The sequence below is a fragment of the Lolium rigidum genome, chromosome 7 (assembly GCF_022539505.1).
Source record: "Lolium rigidum isolate FL_2022 chromosome 7, APGP_CSIRO_Lrig_0.1, whole genome shotgun sequence".
Classification (NCBI taxonomy): Eukaryota; Viridiplantae; Streptophyta; class Magnoliopsida; order Poales; family Poaceae; genus Lolium; species Lolium rigidum.
The window spans coordinates 274,900,071-274,921,338 of record NC_061514.1 but is presented as its reverse complement, the minus strand read 5'-3'; the positions used below and the strand labels follow the sequence as shown (position 1 = coordinate 274,921,338).

The 21,268-nt window shown below is 46.6% G+C and overlaps 1 protein-coding gene across 1 annotated transcript; it reads left to right on the top strand.

Moving 5' to 3' along the window:
• Window positions 1-941: 941 nt before the first annotated feature.
• Window positions 942-20,446, top strand: LOC124669338 (pectinesterase QRT1-like). The gene is made up of 6 exons (XM_047205971.1): window positions 942-1,214; window positions 18,245-18,345; window positions 18,786-18,975; window positions 19,067-19,273; window positions 19,931-20,166; window positions 20,299-20,446. The coding sequence occupies exons 1-6, from the start codon at window positions 942-944 to the stop codon at window positions 20,444-20,446; spliced, it is 1,155 nt and encodes a 384-aa protein (XP_047061927.1).
• Window positions 20,447-21,268: the final 822 nt, after the last annotated feature.

The following is a 21,268-nucleotide window of genomic DNA, read 5'->3' as shown; positions in this document are numbered from 1 at the left end:
GTTGATGTTTTGGTTCCGTCACTGTTCGAACAAGGCTTCAGATTAGGCTAAGAAAAGCACGGTGCTAAAGAGGCGCTGGCCTATCCCGGTCAAAAAGCCCCAAAGGCCAAAGCCCGATGAACCACATACCGAGCCTCTTCGTTAAATCACCAATCTGCACTGCCTAGACCTGGCCCAGCCCAGCCATCAGGCCTAAATTTCATGGCTAGGCTCGAGATTTTCGGGCTGGGCTTCCGATGCGCAGCTATAGTTGTGGCCAGGTCAGAAAATGGACAGGTTATCGCTGCTAGAGCTGGTTGCACTGAATCACTGATGCAATACACGATGCTTTCACAGCTGAGTTAGGCGACACGGAGGAAGCATTCAGTCTGGCAGCTGAACTAGGAGTAATCACTAATCAGAGCTGAGTTTGAAACAGATGCCGCGGTTGCTATGGCGCAAGGCAGACTTTTCCAGTGAGGCGCCGATCATTGAAGATGTCAAGATTCAAAGCCGCACTTGGTTCTCTGCATGTTCGATCAGGTTCAGTAAGCGTTTTGCAAACATTGTACTAGCTCGTATATTCTTGCACAAGTACTGTAGATGCTAACTGCAGTGTGAACGCCTTGTCCTGGGAGTATGAGGTGCCTGAATGCTGTAATGGGCGATTTCGCCCAAAACTTTTACTATCGACATTTTCTTGTTTTTTTTTTCTAGCGTAGCATACTGCGTGAAGCGTGATTACGTGACCCAACAACAGCGTCCTGTCGAATTCAGACAACCAACACAGTGAAGACGGGTTTCCCTCTTCACCTGCAAAATGAAAATGTTGATCGTCTCTTCAGTCTTCATCACTGGCGGACGACACGCACACACTCGTACGGTCTACCCGCCACTCCACTGCCCAGTCCCCACGGTTTTTACAATCGAGAGCTAGGACCTGGACCGGCCGGAGGGGCGCAATGAAGGCCGTCACCGGCCACCACTACCAGGGCTACCACCCACCGTCGCCGACGCCGGCGACCAAGATCTCCATTCCTGTCTCCCCCGGTGGGGGCACGGAGGCGGCGCTGCTCGGGAAGGGGCGGTACAAGGCGTGGGCCCTCGCCGCCATCGCCCTACTCGCACTCTGGTCCATGTTCGCCGCCTCCGTCACCCTTCGCTGGTCCTCCGGCGACCTCGCCGCCGCCTCCCAGGACGTGAGCGATCCCCTCTTCGACGACCTAGACCCGCTCGTACGATTCGCCCACCCACATTCCCTGTCAGATCTTGCTGTGACTTGGTGCTTGTTCTGTTCCTGAATCCTGACCTCAACATGTTATGTTCTTAGAACTGTGTACTGACATTGTACAAGGAGATGAATTGTTTATCTCGTAAGCTTCAGAGTCAGTATAAATTGGTGGTATGCAAACATATTTGTCCTCCTCTGATTGCCCTTAGGTGAAACCGCTCGGGTCGTCCCCTCCAGGGCGACTCGGGGCAGAACCCTAACCCCCCGCCGCCGCCTTCCCCCCCCCTCCTCCTCCCTCCTCGCCGTCCCCTGAGGCTGCCGCCGGTGAAGCCTGGCGCGGCGGGGATCCGCGCACGGTCCCCTGGGGCGGCGGTAGGAGGCACGCCTCCGCGCCGGGGGGATGATCCCGGAACCCGGCGGTTGATGGCGGCGCGGCCATCTCATCACGTCTTCGCCACGGCCTCGCCGGGCGGGCGATGATGGGGGCGGCGGTGCGGCCATGGAACCATGGCGGCGCGGCTCTCTCCTCCGTTCCTCGCCGCGGTCTCACCGGGCATGCGGTTTGGGGGCGGCGGCGCGGCCCTGGATCCTGGCGGCGCGATCCTCTCCTTCCTTCCTCGCCTCGGCATCGCCGGGCGGGTGGTGATGGGGGTGGATCTCGTGCTGCTCCTCCTCAAGGTCTGGATCACGGCACATAGGGCGGCGGCCCTGGATGGCGGTGACGGCATCGACCTGGTCGCAGGTGGCGGGCATCAGGGGCGATGGAGGTGCTTGGAAGCCGACGATGGTGTCGCCGGTGGAGGGTTGGGTTGGCCAGCCCAGGATGGTCGCCGACGTGGGGGTCCGACCTGAATAAAGGCGGCGGTCCTAGGGCCTCTCTTGCGTGAACAGGAGGACTTACCGGAGGCCTGGACTCGTGATCTGGCCGGAGGGTTGAGTTCCGGAAGGCTCCGCGGCCGAATGTAACGGCGCTTTGCACGGAGTTTGCTGGATCGGAGGTATTCGGTCGTGCGCACCCATGCGTTTATTCCGACCGTTTGGTTACGGGAGGGAGCGGCGCGAAGCTCTTTTACTGTGTTGACATCAAGTGACTTTGGATCCATGATGAAAGTCGGAAGAAGAGAATTTCTTAAAGGCCGGAGGGGAGGACTAGCTAAGGGAGGTTCAAGTCTCCGCGCTGTTGAGGGGCTTGCTTGGTGTCCCGGCTTCACAACAGCGGTTTGGAAGTGGGGGCGGCAACACAGGTGAAGCGCAGCGCAGAGTCCTACCTTTCAGGGTGAAAACCCAAGGTCTGGCCTTGTGTCTGGCAGTGACCTTGGTGGAGGCATTGTTTTGAGAGCGGGGACTATCTTCAGGGTGAAAACCTAAGATCTTTGATCGGGCGACGACGGTGTTTGAGCACTGTTCCCTTCTTGAAGGCGTCGTTTTTTGGAGAGTCTGTAATTCAGGTGTTGTCATGGTTGTGGATGTATTGCTGTTGTTAGGCCCGAGATACTGTAGCGGGACTTTTTGTTTCTTAGTTTTCTTTTCCTTTTTTTGGCTGTGTGCATCCGTAGTGCCATTAGGGTGGTGCGTTGTTGCAGAGGCTGGGTGTAATTGGTATCTTCTTGATATTAATATATTCCCTTTATCGAAAAAAAATGAAATCAGATCAATCATTGCGCAACAAATCCGTTTTTTGTTTGTGCGGTTCCGACCTTGCCGCCGTCTCCCAAGACGTGTACGGTTCCCCCACCTACAAACCCTGTTAGATAATGCTGTTACTTGGTGTTTGTTCTGTTCCTGTATCCTGACCTCAACATGTTAGTAAGTTCTTAGAAATGTGTAGTGACATTGTGAAGTTATATAAGGAGATGAACTGTTTACCTCTAAAGTTTCAGAGTGAGCATGAAATTGGTGCTACACTGATTGATTTCTGCAAACATTTTTATTTATTTTTAACTGTTACCGGGACAAATTGGTTTCCTGGACACACGGGGAGTTCGCCCAAACATTTGCATCTTCTCAGGTTTTGAACGTTCAGTTTTGTGATGTGGAAGTACTATGCTGAAACCTGAAACCATGGTGTTTTTCTGATACCATGACCTCTTTTATTGTCAAGATATATTTTATTTGGTATATTACCTGGATGAAGAACTGTCTGCATTTGTTCCTGTTTTGGGTTATCCAAACATTTGCATCTTCTGAAACAAATGGAAGTAGATTTTTTTTTTTTGGGTTTGTGATTTTGTAAATAAGGGATACTGAAGTATGCCTAATTATGAATTGAGTAGGAGATGGAGGAAAGGGAGAAACTAGTGCGCCGGATGTGGGACCTGTACACACGCACTGGTGATCATGTATGGCTTCCGCGGTTCTGGCAAGAAGCGTTTGAGGCTGCATATGAGGAGCTTGCTGGTGATGATACGCCTGCAAGTGACACAGCTGTATCTGAGATTGCCCGCATGTCAGTACACAGGCCTGAGCTTGAGCAGTCACGGAATAATAATTAGGTACGAACGAGTTCATCCTTTTGCTAATTTGTTTCCCCATGAGAATATTGTTTCCCTTTATTAGATATATGCAATTGGATTTATACGTTTGCTTTCCCTAGTGAGCATTCATCCTGTGTGCACTTCCTTTCAGATGTGTGTAAAAGTTTATTTTTTCTACCGGTACTTTCTCGCTAATTTAGTTCAGCCTCCCGATATACCGTATTTGTGCTTGTTTCAGTTTTGATGGTTTGACCTTTATCTACAGTATTTCTCTATTTTTCTAGCCATTGGTGGATATTAGGATGGTGCACTTCACACAAAATAAAATCCATATTCTTTACTTAGTACTGTAGGATACTTTTGGTGAATGAAATCTGGGTTGCCAATCTATGGTTATATGTGTTCAGTAGTGCAGAATATTATGATAGTAGGCTGATTTGTGGATATAGCAATAGAGTTTATCCTGTCATATGTGTGTTTTATCATCCCTGTAGTTGCTATCAAATAAGTTCATCAGAAAGTAAATCAAAAGTTTGCTGGATTCTGCAGCATTATATTCACTTCCTTTAAGTTCATTGGTACAATCAAGACCAATACTGAGATCAGTTAGTGCCGCACATTGAGGGTTATGACTGCGACTAATCTCTCATCTGAGTAAGGATTCCAATTATGTGCTCATTGTCTCACTGGTAAGATTCTTGATTGCAGTCTGCAACTTCTCAACTTTGACAATGGATTCAATGGTGGATGAAGTTTAGGAGGACCCTATGACAAAGTTGTGCCAATAATTGTGTATTTATGGGGTGCTAGGCTAGGTGCAATGTGACAAATTTCATAAAATGTTATGCGAAATATTTGGAAGGATTGGAACCGCGGCGTCTTCAAGGAAACTAGGCAAACCTAACGTGAGGTGGCCGATGAAGTTTGGGTTGCATACCCGTCTCTGCAACACCTGTAGGCTGTAGTGCTTTCTTTTGGCGACTACTTGGCATGCCACCTAGTGTACCAATCCACACTGTAAATTGTACCCTATTCTAGCTGAGGACCGCTGTCCTGCCAATTTCTCGAAAAAATGTATCTCACTAAATAAATCGAAGCACCATCCAGTGTCTCTTCTAGTTATCAGCAGTTCTGACAAGTGGATATTGTGCTTGAAGATAACTTCCATTTTGTATTTTTTATATATTCCTAGGTACAGCTAATTTGGAATGCTGCTTCTTGTGTAATCTATAGTAGAGCATTACTGGTACTGGTTCCACTCTTTACTGCTGGATTACATTATTTCCCCTTCATCCAGTGGACTTCAGAATAAGCATGCAAACTGAGAATAAACGATTTAATATACTGCTAGTTAGTTTTAACTTCCTATGGAGGTTTTCTGTGGGTTCCAGAATCTTGATTGTATGATTTAGCAAGCTGTTTCTTGAGTGCATCCAGGCCCAGTGAACCTGATTGTAGGGAGGTATTGAGGAGATGCAGCATTCTTTTGTATCAGTTTGCATGCTTGACTTTAGTGCATATATACGTTAAGATGGGTGGAGGATTAAAGTCATTTAACATCTGGCCATCGTTTTGCCTTTAGCTGCTCCGGTGCATCACATCATTCAGTCACTCGTCACAGACTTGTACAATCTGGTTTAACTGACTAGACGCTATGAATGTCTAAACATGAGGATATATGTGAATAAGCAGATGGTTCCTGTAAATTTTGACGTCCCATTTTAAGAGAAGACCACTCGCTAACTATGAGCATTGCAGCAATTCAACTTAGCTCTATTTTCTTTCATCTGACATTTTAGTCGACGAAATAGTTACTGTCTTATGATGTAATGATGTATGCAAAATCAGTTAAAAACTTCATAAAGCAGACCGAACTCTCATCTCCCTAGCAAGTACTTAGATTTCTTAGCAAGCAGATCAAATAGCTCTAGTTCTGCATTTTCTCCACATTAGAGAAGGAACATCGGTTTGCAAGAAATCTGGACACTGAAATCATCTGTGCGCTGGTTTTGCTTGCTCAAAATCCTTGTGCATTCACATACCCTTTGTGCAACTCAAATGGCTATCAGTATTCTTATAATATGCTGAAAGGAATCAACTTGATATCTCCTCCTGCGTGCCAATGTGGCGATGCTGGATTTCCACATTTCTGCGTAACAGTGCAGATACAAACTCGGCCTTCAGAGTATTGCATAGCCAAGATAAGGCTGGTAAGTCCGAGAGTCCAAGCTTATTAGGTTAAAACTTAGTTCTAGTTTAATATTGACCACATGGATATCTGCTTACTGGAGTCATGGAGGTAAGGGTGGGATTGTAGACTTTTCGTGTGATAGCAATGTATGTACAATGTGATAAGTTTGTTGGCTACTTTTGCAGGCTACCTGAGGCTACCTTAACAAATGCACGTAGTCTACGAAAATCCCTAACAGCACTCGAGCACCAGTGCTCCTATTTTTTTAAATATTGAAAAATATACTTCTGAGACTTCAAAAAATCTAAAAACAAATTTGCACATACACATTTTGAAGGTACGGTAGAAAATTTGAGGCAAAATATGTTGTATTTTGATGATCAAAATCTCGAGAGTTTGTTTCCAAAAGAGGAATTCAAGAAAATGGTTGTAACTCGATATCATGATAGACTTCTGAGTGAAGCTATGGTTAAAAAAGACTTGGTGTTAGAGTACGGCATACACGGTTGTTTTAGTAGTCTAGGATATAGTCGGAATATGTTTCGACACAATTTTAACTTAGCTTGTACTTCAATATGATCCTTGTACCTCCATATATACTCGTTATGAGCTCAATGATACATCCATCATATTTTTTCAATCCTTCTCTCTCGTCTAACATGGTATCAACTGTAAGTTCCTGACCTAACTTTGTGACACGCTTCAACGCTACCTCTAGGGAGATCGATCTCCATGATCTACTATGGGGGCGTTCAACACGTAGGAGGGTTTGTCCGTTGATCGGTTGATCGGCTACCCTCGAGTTTTTTTCCCGATCTATATATTTTTTTTGTCTGCATGTCGCTCGACCAACATTTTCTTTTGTGGTTTGCCGATCATAGATCGGATTGTACCGCCCACCACCCGTCGTCCTCATGCACCTCTACTCCAACATGTGCGTCTACTCTACAACGGCTCTTCTTCATGATCCATGGAGCAAGGCTGGAAGTGCCGCACAAGGGACGCCTTCATGTGTCGCCACCGACCGCCCTTGCCCACGCGGTCTCCATCGTTGGTCCATCATCGCCTGGGACATCGCCTAGAATTTTGCCATCGACTCTTATCTGCATATCGTCCATGCCATGGCTCACAGAACGCCACATCGGTATGATCAACCGACCTAGAGCGCGTCTACGCTAAGCACGCCCGAGCATGCTCCTACCACCGATCGAGCACCGACTGCCGATGCGTCACCCCTTCGGTTCGCAGGACCGCTGCCCTTGATCCACACTACCAGCTTCCAACGCATCTTCATGGCGTGTACATCGCTGGTGGTATCCCGCCGTTGGACCAATTGGCGCCTAGTAGCTATCCGCCCCCTCGGGGTGCGGCATCGATGCACGCAGTCTACTTCATCATCCATACGCACCAAAGTTCCAAGTTTCCACTGTGTCGTCTCCCTAGGCGTGGATCACCCACATCCGCACATGGTCTTTGGCACACGTCGTGTTCTTCTTTGCCTACTTCGAGTGACACCATTGCACCTTTACAGGTAACCTAGATGACCAGTTGTGGTCATCGTAGGTGTCGTTGACTACCTCTATATGACAATCAAGGTGTCCAACATGGCTACTCCAGGACGTCGCTGATTTTCACCGCCATCTATGTCTTCGTCTACCAAGACCTTGTCGTCAGCGACACCATCTCATCCTCGACTACAACGTGTACTCCGACAATCGCAAACAACACCGGCATCTCTCTCTCCTTCTCTCTCTTCATCGATCCACGACTCGCAACTGCTCTGGAGGCCTCCTTTGCTAGTCCCTACGACACTAGCACACGGTTCATGATGGTCCCCGCCCTCGCACGCCGATATTGGCAACACCGGCAAGTGCCTTCCTCTTCGACGCGTCCTCGAGTCACTAAATCTCGGGTTAGTGCCTCATCTTCATCGGCTTCGACAACGTCTTCCTCGGCATCGACTTCGTCTATGCTGCCTCCACAGCGTCACCGACTTCTTCTATGCGTACTTAGTTCTGGCAAAATCGCAGTATGCCTTCATACTCGACGTGCACCTAGTTCTGGCAAAACTAGGTCCGCACGTCGTCCTCGACGGTTTGGACTTCATTGACTCGTCATCATGAATGCCCGATGCGTCTCCGTCACTCTTATCGTGCAAAATGCGCTTGCGGCTTCATTTAAGTTGGTCAACATACAAAGCATAAATAGTGTACCACATGTTAGATGTGTTCTCGTGGTATGGTAAGCCTTCCTGATTATTCTTTGTGAACTAACACATAATCTACGTTCCTTGGGTTTCTATGTGGGTTTTGATATATTTACATGGGTTTGCATCAAAAGTAGAAGTTCATATAGCCAACGAGAGGATAACATCAAGTGATGATGATCATCAAGGTTGCGAGGCAAAAGTTCAAGAGAAGCATGTCGAGAAGATCATATGCTTTAATCTTGTTGTTCATTTGGTGATAATGGACATATAAGATGTGTTCGAATGAATATGTCCCATAGTGGTTTATAGGGAGCACACTGTAAATCTTCACCAAGCTATAATGATCAAGTGAAGCATTCTGCCTTGAGGGAAGCCTAAAGCGACATCATCAGGATCAAGCGGGATGTGCAAGCAAATGTATCAACTTGTGAAGTTTTCCTTTTGTCGGTTTAAACTTGTTATTTAAGAAACTGAGTTAGAGGATAGATAGTCGCACTATCAAGAGGGTATTCAGGTTGAGTAACTTGATTGCATCGTCATAAGGAGCTCAAATTCTTTGCATACTTGCATCTCTCTATTTTTTTCTTTCTTGGTATTTCTCCAAAGTTTATGAGCTTGTTTCCAGATTTTCAACAACTCCAATTTCATTGCAAATAGAATTTGTATGGATCTCTTCTATTACATTTTCAAGTTTCAAGGTTTTACCGGTTCTTCGTTTTGGGAGGTTTATCACCTCCCCACTCTTGGTATTTACTCTTTTGGTAAATTTTGGTGCTTATATAAATGAAGATCTAGAGCTTGTTTTTAACTTCAAAACAATCCCAAGTTCACCGAAATTGGAATTTAGTTGCAAAAGATATTGCATTTTTTGTGTGAGTATTTTTTTTTGTCAAGTGACATTCGGATTTCCGAATAAAATATGAACGGCTCAGAAATAATCCAAAAGGAATCTAAATTGATTCCTAACAAAAAAGGAGGTTTAAACCTCACTTCAATTTTGCACTCAAAATTCCTAACTGAATCTGAGCGAGCACGAAAACTGCGCTAACAGTTACTTTTCTTGATAGGCTATAGAGGGGGGTCTTCTGCCCAAAACTTTGTAGGGTTCTTGAACACAAAATTGACCTCCATTTTTTTTAACCTTAAGAGGATCTTGGAGTCATTGACTTCTACATTGTTCTTCCTCTTTAATTCCTCCCCGATGTTTGTTGCTTCTGTGTGATTTAAGAATGAAGTATTTGATCAGTGTGCATGGTGTTCTTGATTTGTATTCTTCCATAAGTGTTGAGCTCTTCATTACAATTTTTTCGAGTGAGAGACTGTAAGCTTGTTAATCTTGGAGGGTGACCTCCTATTTGGCTTGGCAGTTCATGCCACGGTGACCTTTTCGTGAAATATTGTGAAGAGGTCCTGGATTCTCCTTCGTGGAGCTTGTGAAGTGGCTGTGGAGATTTTTATCTCTAGAGTGAAGAATAATCTAGCCATAAGAAGGGACCCTAACTTCATGAGGGGCTCGAAGAAGAAGGAGCGCTTTTGTAGCATCCTAGAGTCCTTCGTGGTAACATGAACCTCTCAAACGGTGGTTATCTTACTTCGTGTAAGTGAATATAAGGATATATATTCATCTCCGCGAGCCTTGGTTATGTCTATACCAGAGTTTATTTTCTTCCCATAGCCATCATGCAAAATTTTCCTTTTATCGGTCTTAACGTGTTTGCTGAGAGACCGGGTTATTGGATAGATATCCGCACTATCAAGAGGGGATTTATGCTGAGTAACTTCATCGCATCCTCATAGGAAGGTCAATTACACTTCTCTAATTTTTTTCCTTCTTGCTACTAGATTTTCAAAAACTCCAATTTCATTGAAAATGGAATTTGTATGCATCTCTTCTATTTCATTTTTGAGTTTAAAGGTTTTATCGGTTCTTCATTTTGGGAGGTTTATCACCTCCCCACTCTTGGTAGTTACTCTCTTGGTAAATTTTGGTGCTTCTATGCATGAAGATCTAGAGCTTGTTTTTAACTTCAAAACAATCCCAAGTTCATCAGAATTGGAATCTTGATGCGGAAGATATTGCATTTTTCGTATGAGTGTTTCTTTTGTCATGTGACATTCGGATTTCCGAATAAAATTCGAATGGCTCGGAAATAATACGAACAAAATCTAAATTGATTTCGAACGGAAAAAGGAGGTGCAAACCTCAGTTCGCGCTCGGAATTCCGAACTGAATCCAAGAGAGCACGTGCACTTCTCTAACATTCACTTTTATTTATAGGCTAAAGGGGGGGGGGGGGGGTTCTCCTACCCTAGAATTTTAGGGTTCCTGAACACGAAATTGACCTCCATTTTTTCCTTAAAAGGCTTGCTTCCACCTCCACCCCTCCTATGATTTTGCATCTTTTTGTGGGCTTTGGAAGATGATATCTAGATCTACAATCTCCATCAATCAATTCCCTCCCTCTAAGGGAGGGGAACCCATAGAATCTAGATATTGGAGTCATTGAATTTTACGTTGTTCTTCCTCTCTAATTCCACCCCAAAGTTTGTTACTTTCTTGGGATTGGAGGGAGAAGGATTTGACCACTGTTCATGGTGTTCTTGATTTGCATTCTTGCATAAGGGTTGAGTTCTCCATTACAATTTGTTCGAGTGAGAGACTATAAATTTGTTAATCTTGTAGGATGACCTCATAGTTGGCTTGGCTGTTGGTGCCGTGGTGACCTCTTCATGAAATATTGTGAAGAGGTCTGGGCTTCTCCTTCGTGGCACTTGCGAAATAGTCGTGGATCTTGCCATCTCTAGAGTGGAGAAAAATCTAGCCATAAGAAGGAACCCTAACTTCATGAGGGGCTCGGAGAAGAAGGAGTGCTTTTGTAGCGTTCTGGGGTCCTTCGTGGTAACGACCTGCACCTCTCCAACGGTGGTCATCTTTCTTCATGTGCGTGAACGTAAGTGTATATATATTCATTTCCACGAGCCTTGGTTATCCCTATACCAGAGTTGATTTCCTTGTGATACCCATCATGCTTAGCTCGGTTGTTGGTGCACGGAGCTGAATCTTGATTATTTAGCTTTTCTACTTGTAAAATAAATGATAGTTCAATTTCACATTCTTTCAAGTCAAATTCGTAATTGTTTTTGCAAGATCAAGCATCGAACAAACAAATCTAAGGTATCCACACGTATGGGAGGAGCGCCAACATGTCAAATGTGTGATCAAGCACATAGAAAAAAGGGGGGAATGTGTCGATGAATATCTGAAGCCTCCATGAGTGCCATCTATATTATATCCAAAAAAAGTAGTCGATCTAGTAACGCTCCGCGAAGAAGTGAGAGGAAAACAGAGCAGGGCCATGACTAGGGTTTTGGCCAGTTGGGCGGAGGAAGTGGGGTTCGGGGGCAAGGGACGCCACTTGGAATGATACTTTCAAGGTGAAAATCCAAGGTCTAGCCTTAATTGGTTGTGCCTACCATTTTCATGTTGAAGGCATTGTTTTGAGAGTGAGGACTTTTTTCAGGGTGAAAACCTACGATCTATAATCGTGCGACGATAGCATTTGTGCACTGCTTCCTTCTTGGAGCCGTCGCTTATGGAGAAGCTAATCTTCTGGTGTTGTCTTGGTGATTCAGTGCTGCTGTATCAAGTTATGGATCTCTGTAGCGGAACTTTTTTTATATTTTTTCTCTTTTTTTGTTGTATGCATTCTTTATGCGATTAGAGCATGATGTTGCTGCAGAGGCTGCATGTAATTAGTATCTCCGCGATATTATATGCTCTTTATCGAAGAAAAAAAATCGAGTAGACGATGTAACGACGGCGTGTTGATGGAAACCACGCTGGTAATCTTAGTGCTGTGATGTCACACGCGGAGTCGTGTTTGCGTCTCGGGTGCGCGACGGTGGAGCAGACGGACGTACGCAGGCCTGCGTGGCAGCGTGGCTCGATGGTTGATGCAGATGCTTTGCAAAGTTGCACACACGCCTGCATGGCGCTGGGCTCGTGGTGATAGTGATACGCACAGCATGGCGGTGGTGATGCCCGCCTTGGGAGACGATAGGTCGACGCAGATCGAGGATGTCGCCCGGCCGCCTGCGCGTGGGCTGATGCTCTTGCTGATCGGTCCACGTAGATGCAGCGCATCGTTGTACATGTGCGTGCTCCTGTGACCAACGAGCGGTGGCGGCGCGCGTAGCGGGCGGCGATGATGCGATGCGCTACGGATTCGGGATTTGTTGTCCGCTCTGTTCGTCCAAGATGGACGCCGCCCCCTGAGCACTCACCGGAGAAGGATCCGGATTTATTTGACTAACTGATCTAATCTATAGAAAATCGAAATGTTTTAAATTTCGATTTAATTTATGAAGAACCGATTTGATCTTTCGTCAAAACCGGGTATCATGGCTTTGGGAGTGGTCAGAAACTCTACGATCGGCATCACGAGACTAACCGCTATGATGTCGTGCATGTATATATCTACACACTAAGACACATTTAGATACTTACGAATATATATAGATAAATTTGAATCAATGATTTCCGAATGGAGGAAGTACTCCGTATTTGTTTCGATTTATTTTGATGACCCTGCATGGAGGCATATACAGAGGCACACGAGAGGAGATAGAATTGAAGTGCAAGATGATCTCTAAAATCCTAGTCTACTCCTAGTCGTATACGGACTCCAAACGTAATCCAGGAATACTTCCTCTATTTCTCAAAATAAAGCGTGTAAATTTTGGCCAAGTAAATATTTCTAAAGTTTGATCAAGTTTACAAAAAGAACATCCAAAATAGGGAGTAAATATCATGAAATACATCATAAAATGTACTTTTATATTATATCCATATTATATTATAGTTGTCAATAGTTTTTTCTACAAGATTGGTCAAAAATTAGGTTGCTTGACTTTTAAAAGCGAATTACTAGCTCAGAATTAACTTAGTGCTTAGTCAAGTCCAAAATCGACAAATTTGCATCACGATTCGTCTGCTCTTGTAGAGTTGAAGCTGAAATTTTTAGTTGCAACTAGGGTTTCAATTAATTGTAACTAGGATTGCAACTTAAATTTTTCATGTTGAGGTCGGGGTTACAGCCGAGATATTTCTGGATGTAACTGAGATTTTTAAATCGCAAGTGAATTGTAACCAAAAATGGTTTACCCAATACAAAATTGAAAATAACATCACTTGACTGAAAACTAAGCTAGTTTTTAGTCGACTGAAAATCAGTCACACCTTTAAAAAAATATGCACCTTGTTTTGAGAACCAGAGGTACTAATATGTGGAAGTTCTTGTAAAATAAACTAGTAGAAAAGAAGCTCCTTTGTTGTGTCCTTAGAGCATCTCCAGTCGCATCTTCCAAACTGTTAGCGAACCAAGAGAAGTACAGGAAGACGGCCCAGGCCCAGTACGTCGAAGCAACCGTCCGAGGAAGACACCGGCCCTCTTGCTCGACTAGCCCGCTTCGTTCCCTGGCCTGGGGAGGATAAAGGGGTCCTCTTCTTCCTCCGGATGGACTCGGCTTGGTGGTAGTGGCTTCGACCATGAGCTAGAACTCAATTTGTATCGAATCCTTCCAGATAATCGATGAACTTGTGAACTGTCTCTCCGATTCGTGTTCATCCGTAGATAGGAGTTAACAATTTGGTATCAGAGCCCATCCTGGACCAATTTTTTCCTCTACCCACCCACCACCGCACCCGCCAGTTCACCAGAAATCGAGCCATGGAGGTTGAGGGCTTCACGAAGCAGCAGATATTCGACACCATGGTCAAGTTGGTCAACGAACAGAAGTTGGAGACCAACGCGGCGCCGTGAGGCGCAAGAGCTGCACCAAGCCACGCTCGACGCGCTGAACGAGATCCGCGCAGATCTAGGGGAGATCCAACTGCAGATGGCGGGCGGCATCTCCAAGCCCACTCCAGCACCAACTGCGGCATCCACCCTGCCTCTCACGCCGCGCGACGGCGATGCTCGCCCAGATGGGCCCGGCGATGACAAACTGGACCGGGGGAAGGCTCATGACACCACCGGTGTTTATGTGCCTCCTCCGGCAAGAGGTGCGCAAATTATTCGTCCCTCCTCCACTACTATGGCTAGCGAAGCTCATCCCCACCGCCGCTATGATGATTTCGCACCCCACCACCGAGATCCTGATGCACACCACCACCGTTCGCTTCCCAAAATTTGATGGCGCATGTCCAAAATTATGGGAAGAATTTTGTTCTTGGCTGGTAGTAAGATTTGGCCGCGATCAGCATCAAGCCCTGTTGCGCCAATTATATCACATACAGCAAACCAGCACCGTCACTGACTATGTCGATAGATTCTCTAAACTGATCGACCAACTTTCTGTTCATGAAGCTAGCCTAGATGTGTTACATTACACTACTCGATTTATAGATGGACTTACACATTCAGTTCGTGCAGTTGTGGCTATACAAAAACCTGTCGACCTCGATACTGCCTACTCTCTCGCGTTGTTGCAGGAAGAGGTGGGTGAGGCGCCGAGGCATTATCAACATGCACATCGTCAACAACTGCAATTGCATGCTCCGCCACCTATGTTGGCGTTACCAGCACCAAGGCGGGCACTACCATTACCAGCCCCGCCAACTGGGACTTCCTCAGGGCAAACTGAACACAGACCTGCTGTTGATCAAAACCAGAAGCAAACAACGACAACTTCCACAGATGCCAAATGGATAGCATTGAGGAACTACAGGAGGGCTCGGGGGGAGTGTTTTACCTGTGGTGAGCGTTGGGGTAGAGATCATCAATGCAAAGGAACTGTCCAGCTACATGTGCTGCACGAAGTACTGGACCTCTTTCAAGCAGAGGCACCTAAATATGATACTGGAGCTGGTTCTTCCGATACTCAAGCTGAGCTTCATCTGATGATGACTGATACTGTAGTAAAGGATCCAAGCATGCTTACTTTCCAGTTAACTGGTGAAATACAAGGTCACCCAGTGCAGTTACTTGTGGATTCGGGTAGTACACATTCTTTCCTCAACAACAAGTTTATTCCTGTGCTCACTAATGTTACTGCACTGAAGAATGTGCTTAGAGTGAAAGTAGCAGATGGTGCACTAATGCAATGTGATCAAGGCGTGTTGCAATGTCACTGGTTATGTGATGGCCATGACTTCCAGTCAAATTTCAAGTTCCTTGCATTGGGTACTTATGATGGGATCCTTGGGTTGGACTGGCTAGCTTTGCACAGCCCCATGAATGTGGATTGGGAGGAGAGATGGATGTCTTTTGATCACAAGGGTCAGCATATTACATTACAGAGTCAGCAACCTGGACAGTTTGCCTGTACTGTAGTTGAACTCATGATGATGCACAATTCCCCTGATAGCGTTGTACAATTACCTGATGAAGTTAAGCAGATTCTGGAAAACTTCAAGACTGTATTTGCTGAACCTGTTGGTTTACCACCAAGACGTCTCTATGATCACTCTATACCGTTGATTGCTGGAGCACAACCGGTGAACAAGAAACCATACAGATATACACCTCAACTGAAGGATGAGATTGATAGGCAAATCCAAGAGATGCTAGACAGCGGTGTTATTCGTATCAGCAACAGTGCCTTTTCTTCTCCTATTATTCTGGTGCGCAAAAAGGATGGTCATTTGGGGATGTCCGGACAAAATTTGCGTTTGGGGGAGCTCCCGTTCCTAACCGCGTCCCCCAAACATGACCTCCAAATAAAAAAGCAAATGTAAAAATCGTGTCCGACGTCCCTGATAGAGCCTCTATACACAGGGACGCCGGACAATGTTTGGGGCATGTCCGGACCGAAGCGGCCTTTGGAGCACGTGCCTGGGAGAGGTTATGTGTCCGACGTCTCCCAAATCCATTCGGGGGATGCTTTGGGGGAACGCGACCGAAGATGCTCTTAGAAGATGAGGAGACTTGAACCCGGTGGACTGAGTGGAACCCTCTCTCACTAGCCACTACTCCCCACAGAGCTCCTCGTGCAAGCCCTTTACCCTTATCATCCCAGCAAGAATGCGATGTTTTGGGCAATTTAGGATTGCTTAATGGTCGTTGAAGGAGACCTACCAAGTTGACCGCTTTTCAAATTTTAGCAGTGTTTTTAATACGATTTCAACGATGTTAGGTTAGTCAGTTTGAGCACTTAAACACTTTCTGGCCTAAACCATTAGCAGCTTTGTTTTGCCTGTTTCTTCGAAGAAAAAGCATTAGCAACTATGACTCGTGGGCTATGTTGCAATCTTCTCGTCTGAAGCAGCATTCTGTTTCAGAACATTGTTTGCCTAATTGGAAGCGAAAGCATTAACTATCGAGTGCCGTGTTGGCCATGACTTAAACTAGGTCAAAGAAAAAGAGAAACGTGCATGCTTGGACCCAACCGCCCTGCACTAACTACTTACTAACTACCTCATTCAGACACATCCTTCCATCCCTCGATGGCATACACAAAAATTCCCCAAATTAACAAATCTATGTCCCTCACGTGCGCAATCCATGACCAACCTTTCCAGTTCCACATCTTGGAATGGCATAAATAAAACACCAAACATTAAGCCCTGCACTAGTAATTCATGGCAGCAATTAGTAACTACACCCTCCTGAACTCCTTGTCCACAAAACAAAATGCGTGACTTAAACACTAGGATGTGCGAGCTTGTGATGATTTTTGCACAGTTGGCAAAGTTTCGTAACTTATTGTGAAACATTTAACCTAGGCAATCAGCTAACATGTGCTTCTCATCTGCTATTGGGCGGCCTGGAAAGGCATTTGGTTTTTGGTTGATGTGTGTTGGTGAATTGTCACCCCCTTCATCCCTCTGTAGGTTTAGTGAGGTGGCTTCGAGTTTGATCCTTTGTATTGCTCTTATAAGGTGTTGTGAATAATCTAATAAAAAGTCGTGTGCATCCCTTGGATGCAGAAGCTGGGGCGATATTTTTCCCATTTCGAAAAAAAAGCTAACATGGAGGGAGCAGAAAGTCGTATTTTTAAGTTAAAAAAGACAAAAAAACATACATGTAGAGAATGGATACAGTATGTTATGCGTGTGTACTTTAAAACTTCAATATGGCCATTTTTAATCTATGAAAAAAATAACAAAATGATTCGGCCGCATACCAAGTTACGAAGTTTGTAACTTAAACGCAACATTTTGTGATCTTGTGATTTTTTGCATGGCTCGAAATTTTCCACTACTTCGTGTGAAAAATTTGCAAGACTAAGTTTCTACGCTATAACCATATGTGTAGTTTCTTTTCATAATTTTTTTAAGCTTAGAAATGCACGGTTTTAGTAACCATTTTCAAGATCAGGTTCATGCGTGGCTAGGTTTAAGCTGATGATTCTCGCGAAACATCACAAACCTAACGCGCGCTTTTAGGTGACAGTTTCTGAAGATTTCGTAGACGAAAGTTAGCAATCTGGTTTGTCATAACCAGAGCCGTGCACACAATGTCACATCGGAAACTTTTTCGTCCCTGATTTCTCTCCTTTGAGCGCATCATCAAAGTACAAAGGCCGTCTAGCTTGTGCAAGCAGGGACGGCAGATGAAGGGGATCGGAGCGGGCACCCGCCGCCCGGCAGGCCGGGCGCTCCCCATATTTAATGGCGTCACCACTTCCTCACGCCTCCAACGTCTTCTTGCATTCCGTCCCAACCCATTCCTTCTCCGTATCATCATCACACATACCATCACCGCGATCATGTATGTCACCTACTAGTAACGTGTTAGTGCAACCCCTCAGATCGATGTATCGAGCACTCGAGCTCTATATATTCCCCGCTAAGCTGATCAGCTCCCACCGTCTGCCAAACCCCTTGCTTGTGCGATCGCCAACCAGTTCATCGATCATCGATCCCTACGTCACAACTCACAACCTGACCCAAGTCTACGAGCTAGCTAGGAGGGCGCGCGCGGGGGGCGTCTATGGCGGGCAAGCGGCGGCTCCGCCACTACACCGTCGTCCTCCTCCTGCTCGCGGCCGTCGCCTCGGTGGCCGGCGGCGAGTTCATCACGTGGGAGGACCTGACCATGCCGGCCCTGGCGGCCGTGCCCCGAGGCACGCCGGTCGTCGAAGCAGGCGTCAAGTCATCGGCGTCGGCGCCGCGCCGCGGGGGTATGGTGGCCTTGAGCACGATCGTGGTGTCGCAGGACGGAACGGGGCACTCGCGGACCGTGCAAGGCGCCGTCGACATGGTGCCCGCCGGGAACACGCGGCGGGTCAAGATCCTCGTCAAGCCCGGCGTCTACAGGTGAACTGATCCGGCCATTCACTGGCGATTCCCCTCGATCTCTCGGAGTAACTGCCGTCAAGAGTTAATGGGGCCATTAAGTTACAGTGTGTGTGTGTTCCTCCGTCCTCCCTAGATTCTGGACAGACGACAGTTCTTCTGGACAGACAGTTCTACCACATAGCTTAGCTAGTTTGTGTTTGCAGCTAGTCATTCTCCACTTCCATCTTAGTGTCTGCAAACTGGAATATGCTTGCAGGCTACGAAATTTGCATGCTGCTTCTAGTTAGGTAGAATATCACATTCTTTTTTATCACGTACTAGGAAATAATCCAGAAGAGGTTCAAAACTAGTACGAGCTAGCTCTCCTACATTTTGTTGAGCAATTAATATTTTTCATAGTGCTGCACGGTGCAAGTAACCACTGAACTAACGAGCTAGGTGGGACTTGGTGGGTGCAGGGAGAAGGTGACGGTACCGATCACGAAGCCGTTCGTGTCGCTCATCGGCATGGGGACCGGGCGCACGGTGATCACTTGGAATGCGCGGGCGTCGGACATCGACCCGTCGGGGCACCAGGTCGGCACCTTCCTGTCCGCCTCCGTCGCCGTCGAGGCCGACTACTTCTGCGCCAGCCACATCACCTTCGAGGTACGTTGGTTCTAGCTCTCCATGCTGAAGATCGCCGGCGATCAAGCTGTCCTTGCATCAGAACGTGATATGTACGCTGGGATCGGTGCAGAACTCAGCGCCGGCGGCGCCGCCCGGAGCGGTGGGGCAGCAGGCGGTGGCGCTGCGGCTGTCCGGCGACAAAACCATGCTGTACAGGTGCAGGATACTGGGGACCCAGGACACGCTGTTCGACAACATCGGGAGGCACTACCTGTTCAACTGCGACATCCAGGGCTCCATTGATTTCATTTTCGGGAACGCGAGGTCCCTATACCAGGTACTACCAGATTGTCCAAGATTTGATTTTGTTTGGCAAAACCCAACCGCAACCAAACATTTCTTTTTTTTGTCTTTTTAGATACTGACCACACCCAACTTTTGTTCAGGATTTAGACGATGTTAGGCAGGGATTAGTTGTCCACGCTGCCCTATTAATTTGCTTCCATAGGCTACTATTTTGACGCTTATTTTAGCCTTGCCATCTTCATGTCCTTCCTCCCAAGGATCACAATAATTCTTTGTTGTTGTACTGTTGGGTTGCTGTCTCAAATTTCACAATTCAGGAATCCACCAACCCCTGCCATTGCATCCCGTTTCTTACAGCAAGCACGGCTTTGACACTTGGTTCCCTCACTTTCTATGTGTCTAGCGTCTAGGCTCTCTATGTTATGTAGTGTGGCACACAACTTGATTAGCACTTAGATAGCTAGATTAGCCAAGCATAATGCCCACAATGCGCTTGCACAAATCCGTGCTCACACCTTCCGTGGCCACATTCTCTTCCTACTCTCCGCACAACTGTCGCTGACCGAGAAAATTATCAAGTTGTCAATGAACGCGACGTTTACATGCCATGCCATGCTCCATTTATCTTTTGATGCTGATGTTGATACAAAGTCTGAAACTGACAAATGCATGCAATGCACGGACGCAGGGTTGCAGGCTGCACGCGGTGGCGACGAGCTACGGCGCGATCGCGGCGTCGCAGCGGAGCTCGCCGTCGGAGGAGTCGGGGTTCTCGTTCGTGGGGTGCCGGCTCACCGGCTCCGGCATGCTCTACCTGGGCCGGGCGTGGGGGAAGTATGCCCGTGTGGTGTACTCCTACTGCGACCTCAGCGGCATCGTCGTGCCCCAGGGCTGGAGCGACTGGGGCGACCACACCAGGACCAAGTATTGTCACACTTCACCCTTCTCCTTGAGCTACTACTACTACCAAGTACAGGCAATTAGTTGGTTGCCCGATTGATTGGTGAAATGAAATCCATGGGAAAGTGACGCGTGTGGTGTGTGTGTTTTGCGCAGGACGGTGCTGTTCGGGGAGTACAACTGCAAGGGTCCCGGGGCGAGCTCGCGGCAGAGGGTGCCGTGGTCGCGGGCGCTCACCTACGACGAGGCGCGCCCCTTCCTCGGACGGGACTTCATCAATGGCGAGCAGTGGCTCAGATTGTAGACGACAACACTGTAACCTACCTAAAGAGAATCTTCCATTCTCCAATTCATTCAGATTGCTTTGTCTCTTCACTTCACTGCAGATAATGTAACCACCTAGTTGACATGTACTAGTACGGCCATGTATGTAACGGACCTGTCACGTCCATATATGTAGCAACATGAGATCTGTTGGTCCTGTGAAAAAAAAAGAGATCGTTTCCCAAACCATAGTAGTCATTGGGGAGGAGAGGTGTCCTAAGACCTTTGCGTGGCTTGAACTTCAAAACCGTGTTTGGACGACAGATCGTCTACAAAAGAGGGGTTGCCCAAATTATGGAAATTGTAAACTTTACAACCAAGTGCAAGAATCGGCTGCGCATCTACTACTTCATTGCCTGTTCACTCGACGCATTTGGGAAAGCTTGAAGTCATGGCTCGGTCTTCTTCACATTCAACCCCAAGATTGGACCGCTCTTCACTCTATCAAAGAATGGTGGCGGGATGTGATCCAAAAAAAGAAGCAAACATAGAAATGCCCTAGCCTCCTTAGCAATGCTTGTTTCATGAGAGATTTGGAAGGAACGGAATGCTCGCGTCTTTAGGAATATTTCATCAACCCCAAACATGCTTGTTCATGGAAATCAAAGAGGAGGTCTCTTTGTCGAGCATTGCCGATGCGAAAGCACTTTGCAATATGATGCTGCGAGAGTAGGACTTTGTTGTCTAGATTGATGCTTTACCAAGTTTGGTTTGTAAGACCTCTAAAACTTCCCCTTAACAATGAAAATGGCAAATCTTTTGCTTTTTTTAAAAAAAATCATTTTTTAAGAATTTTAGTTGA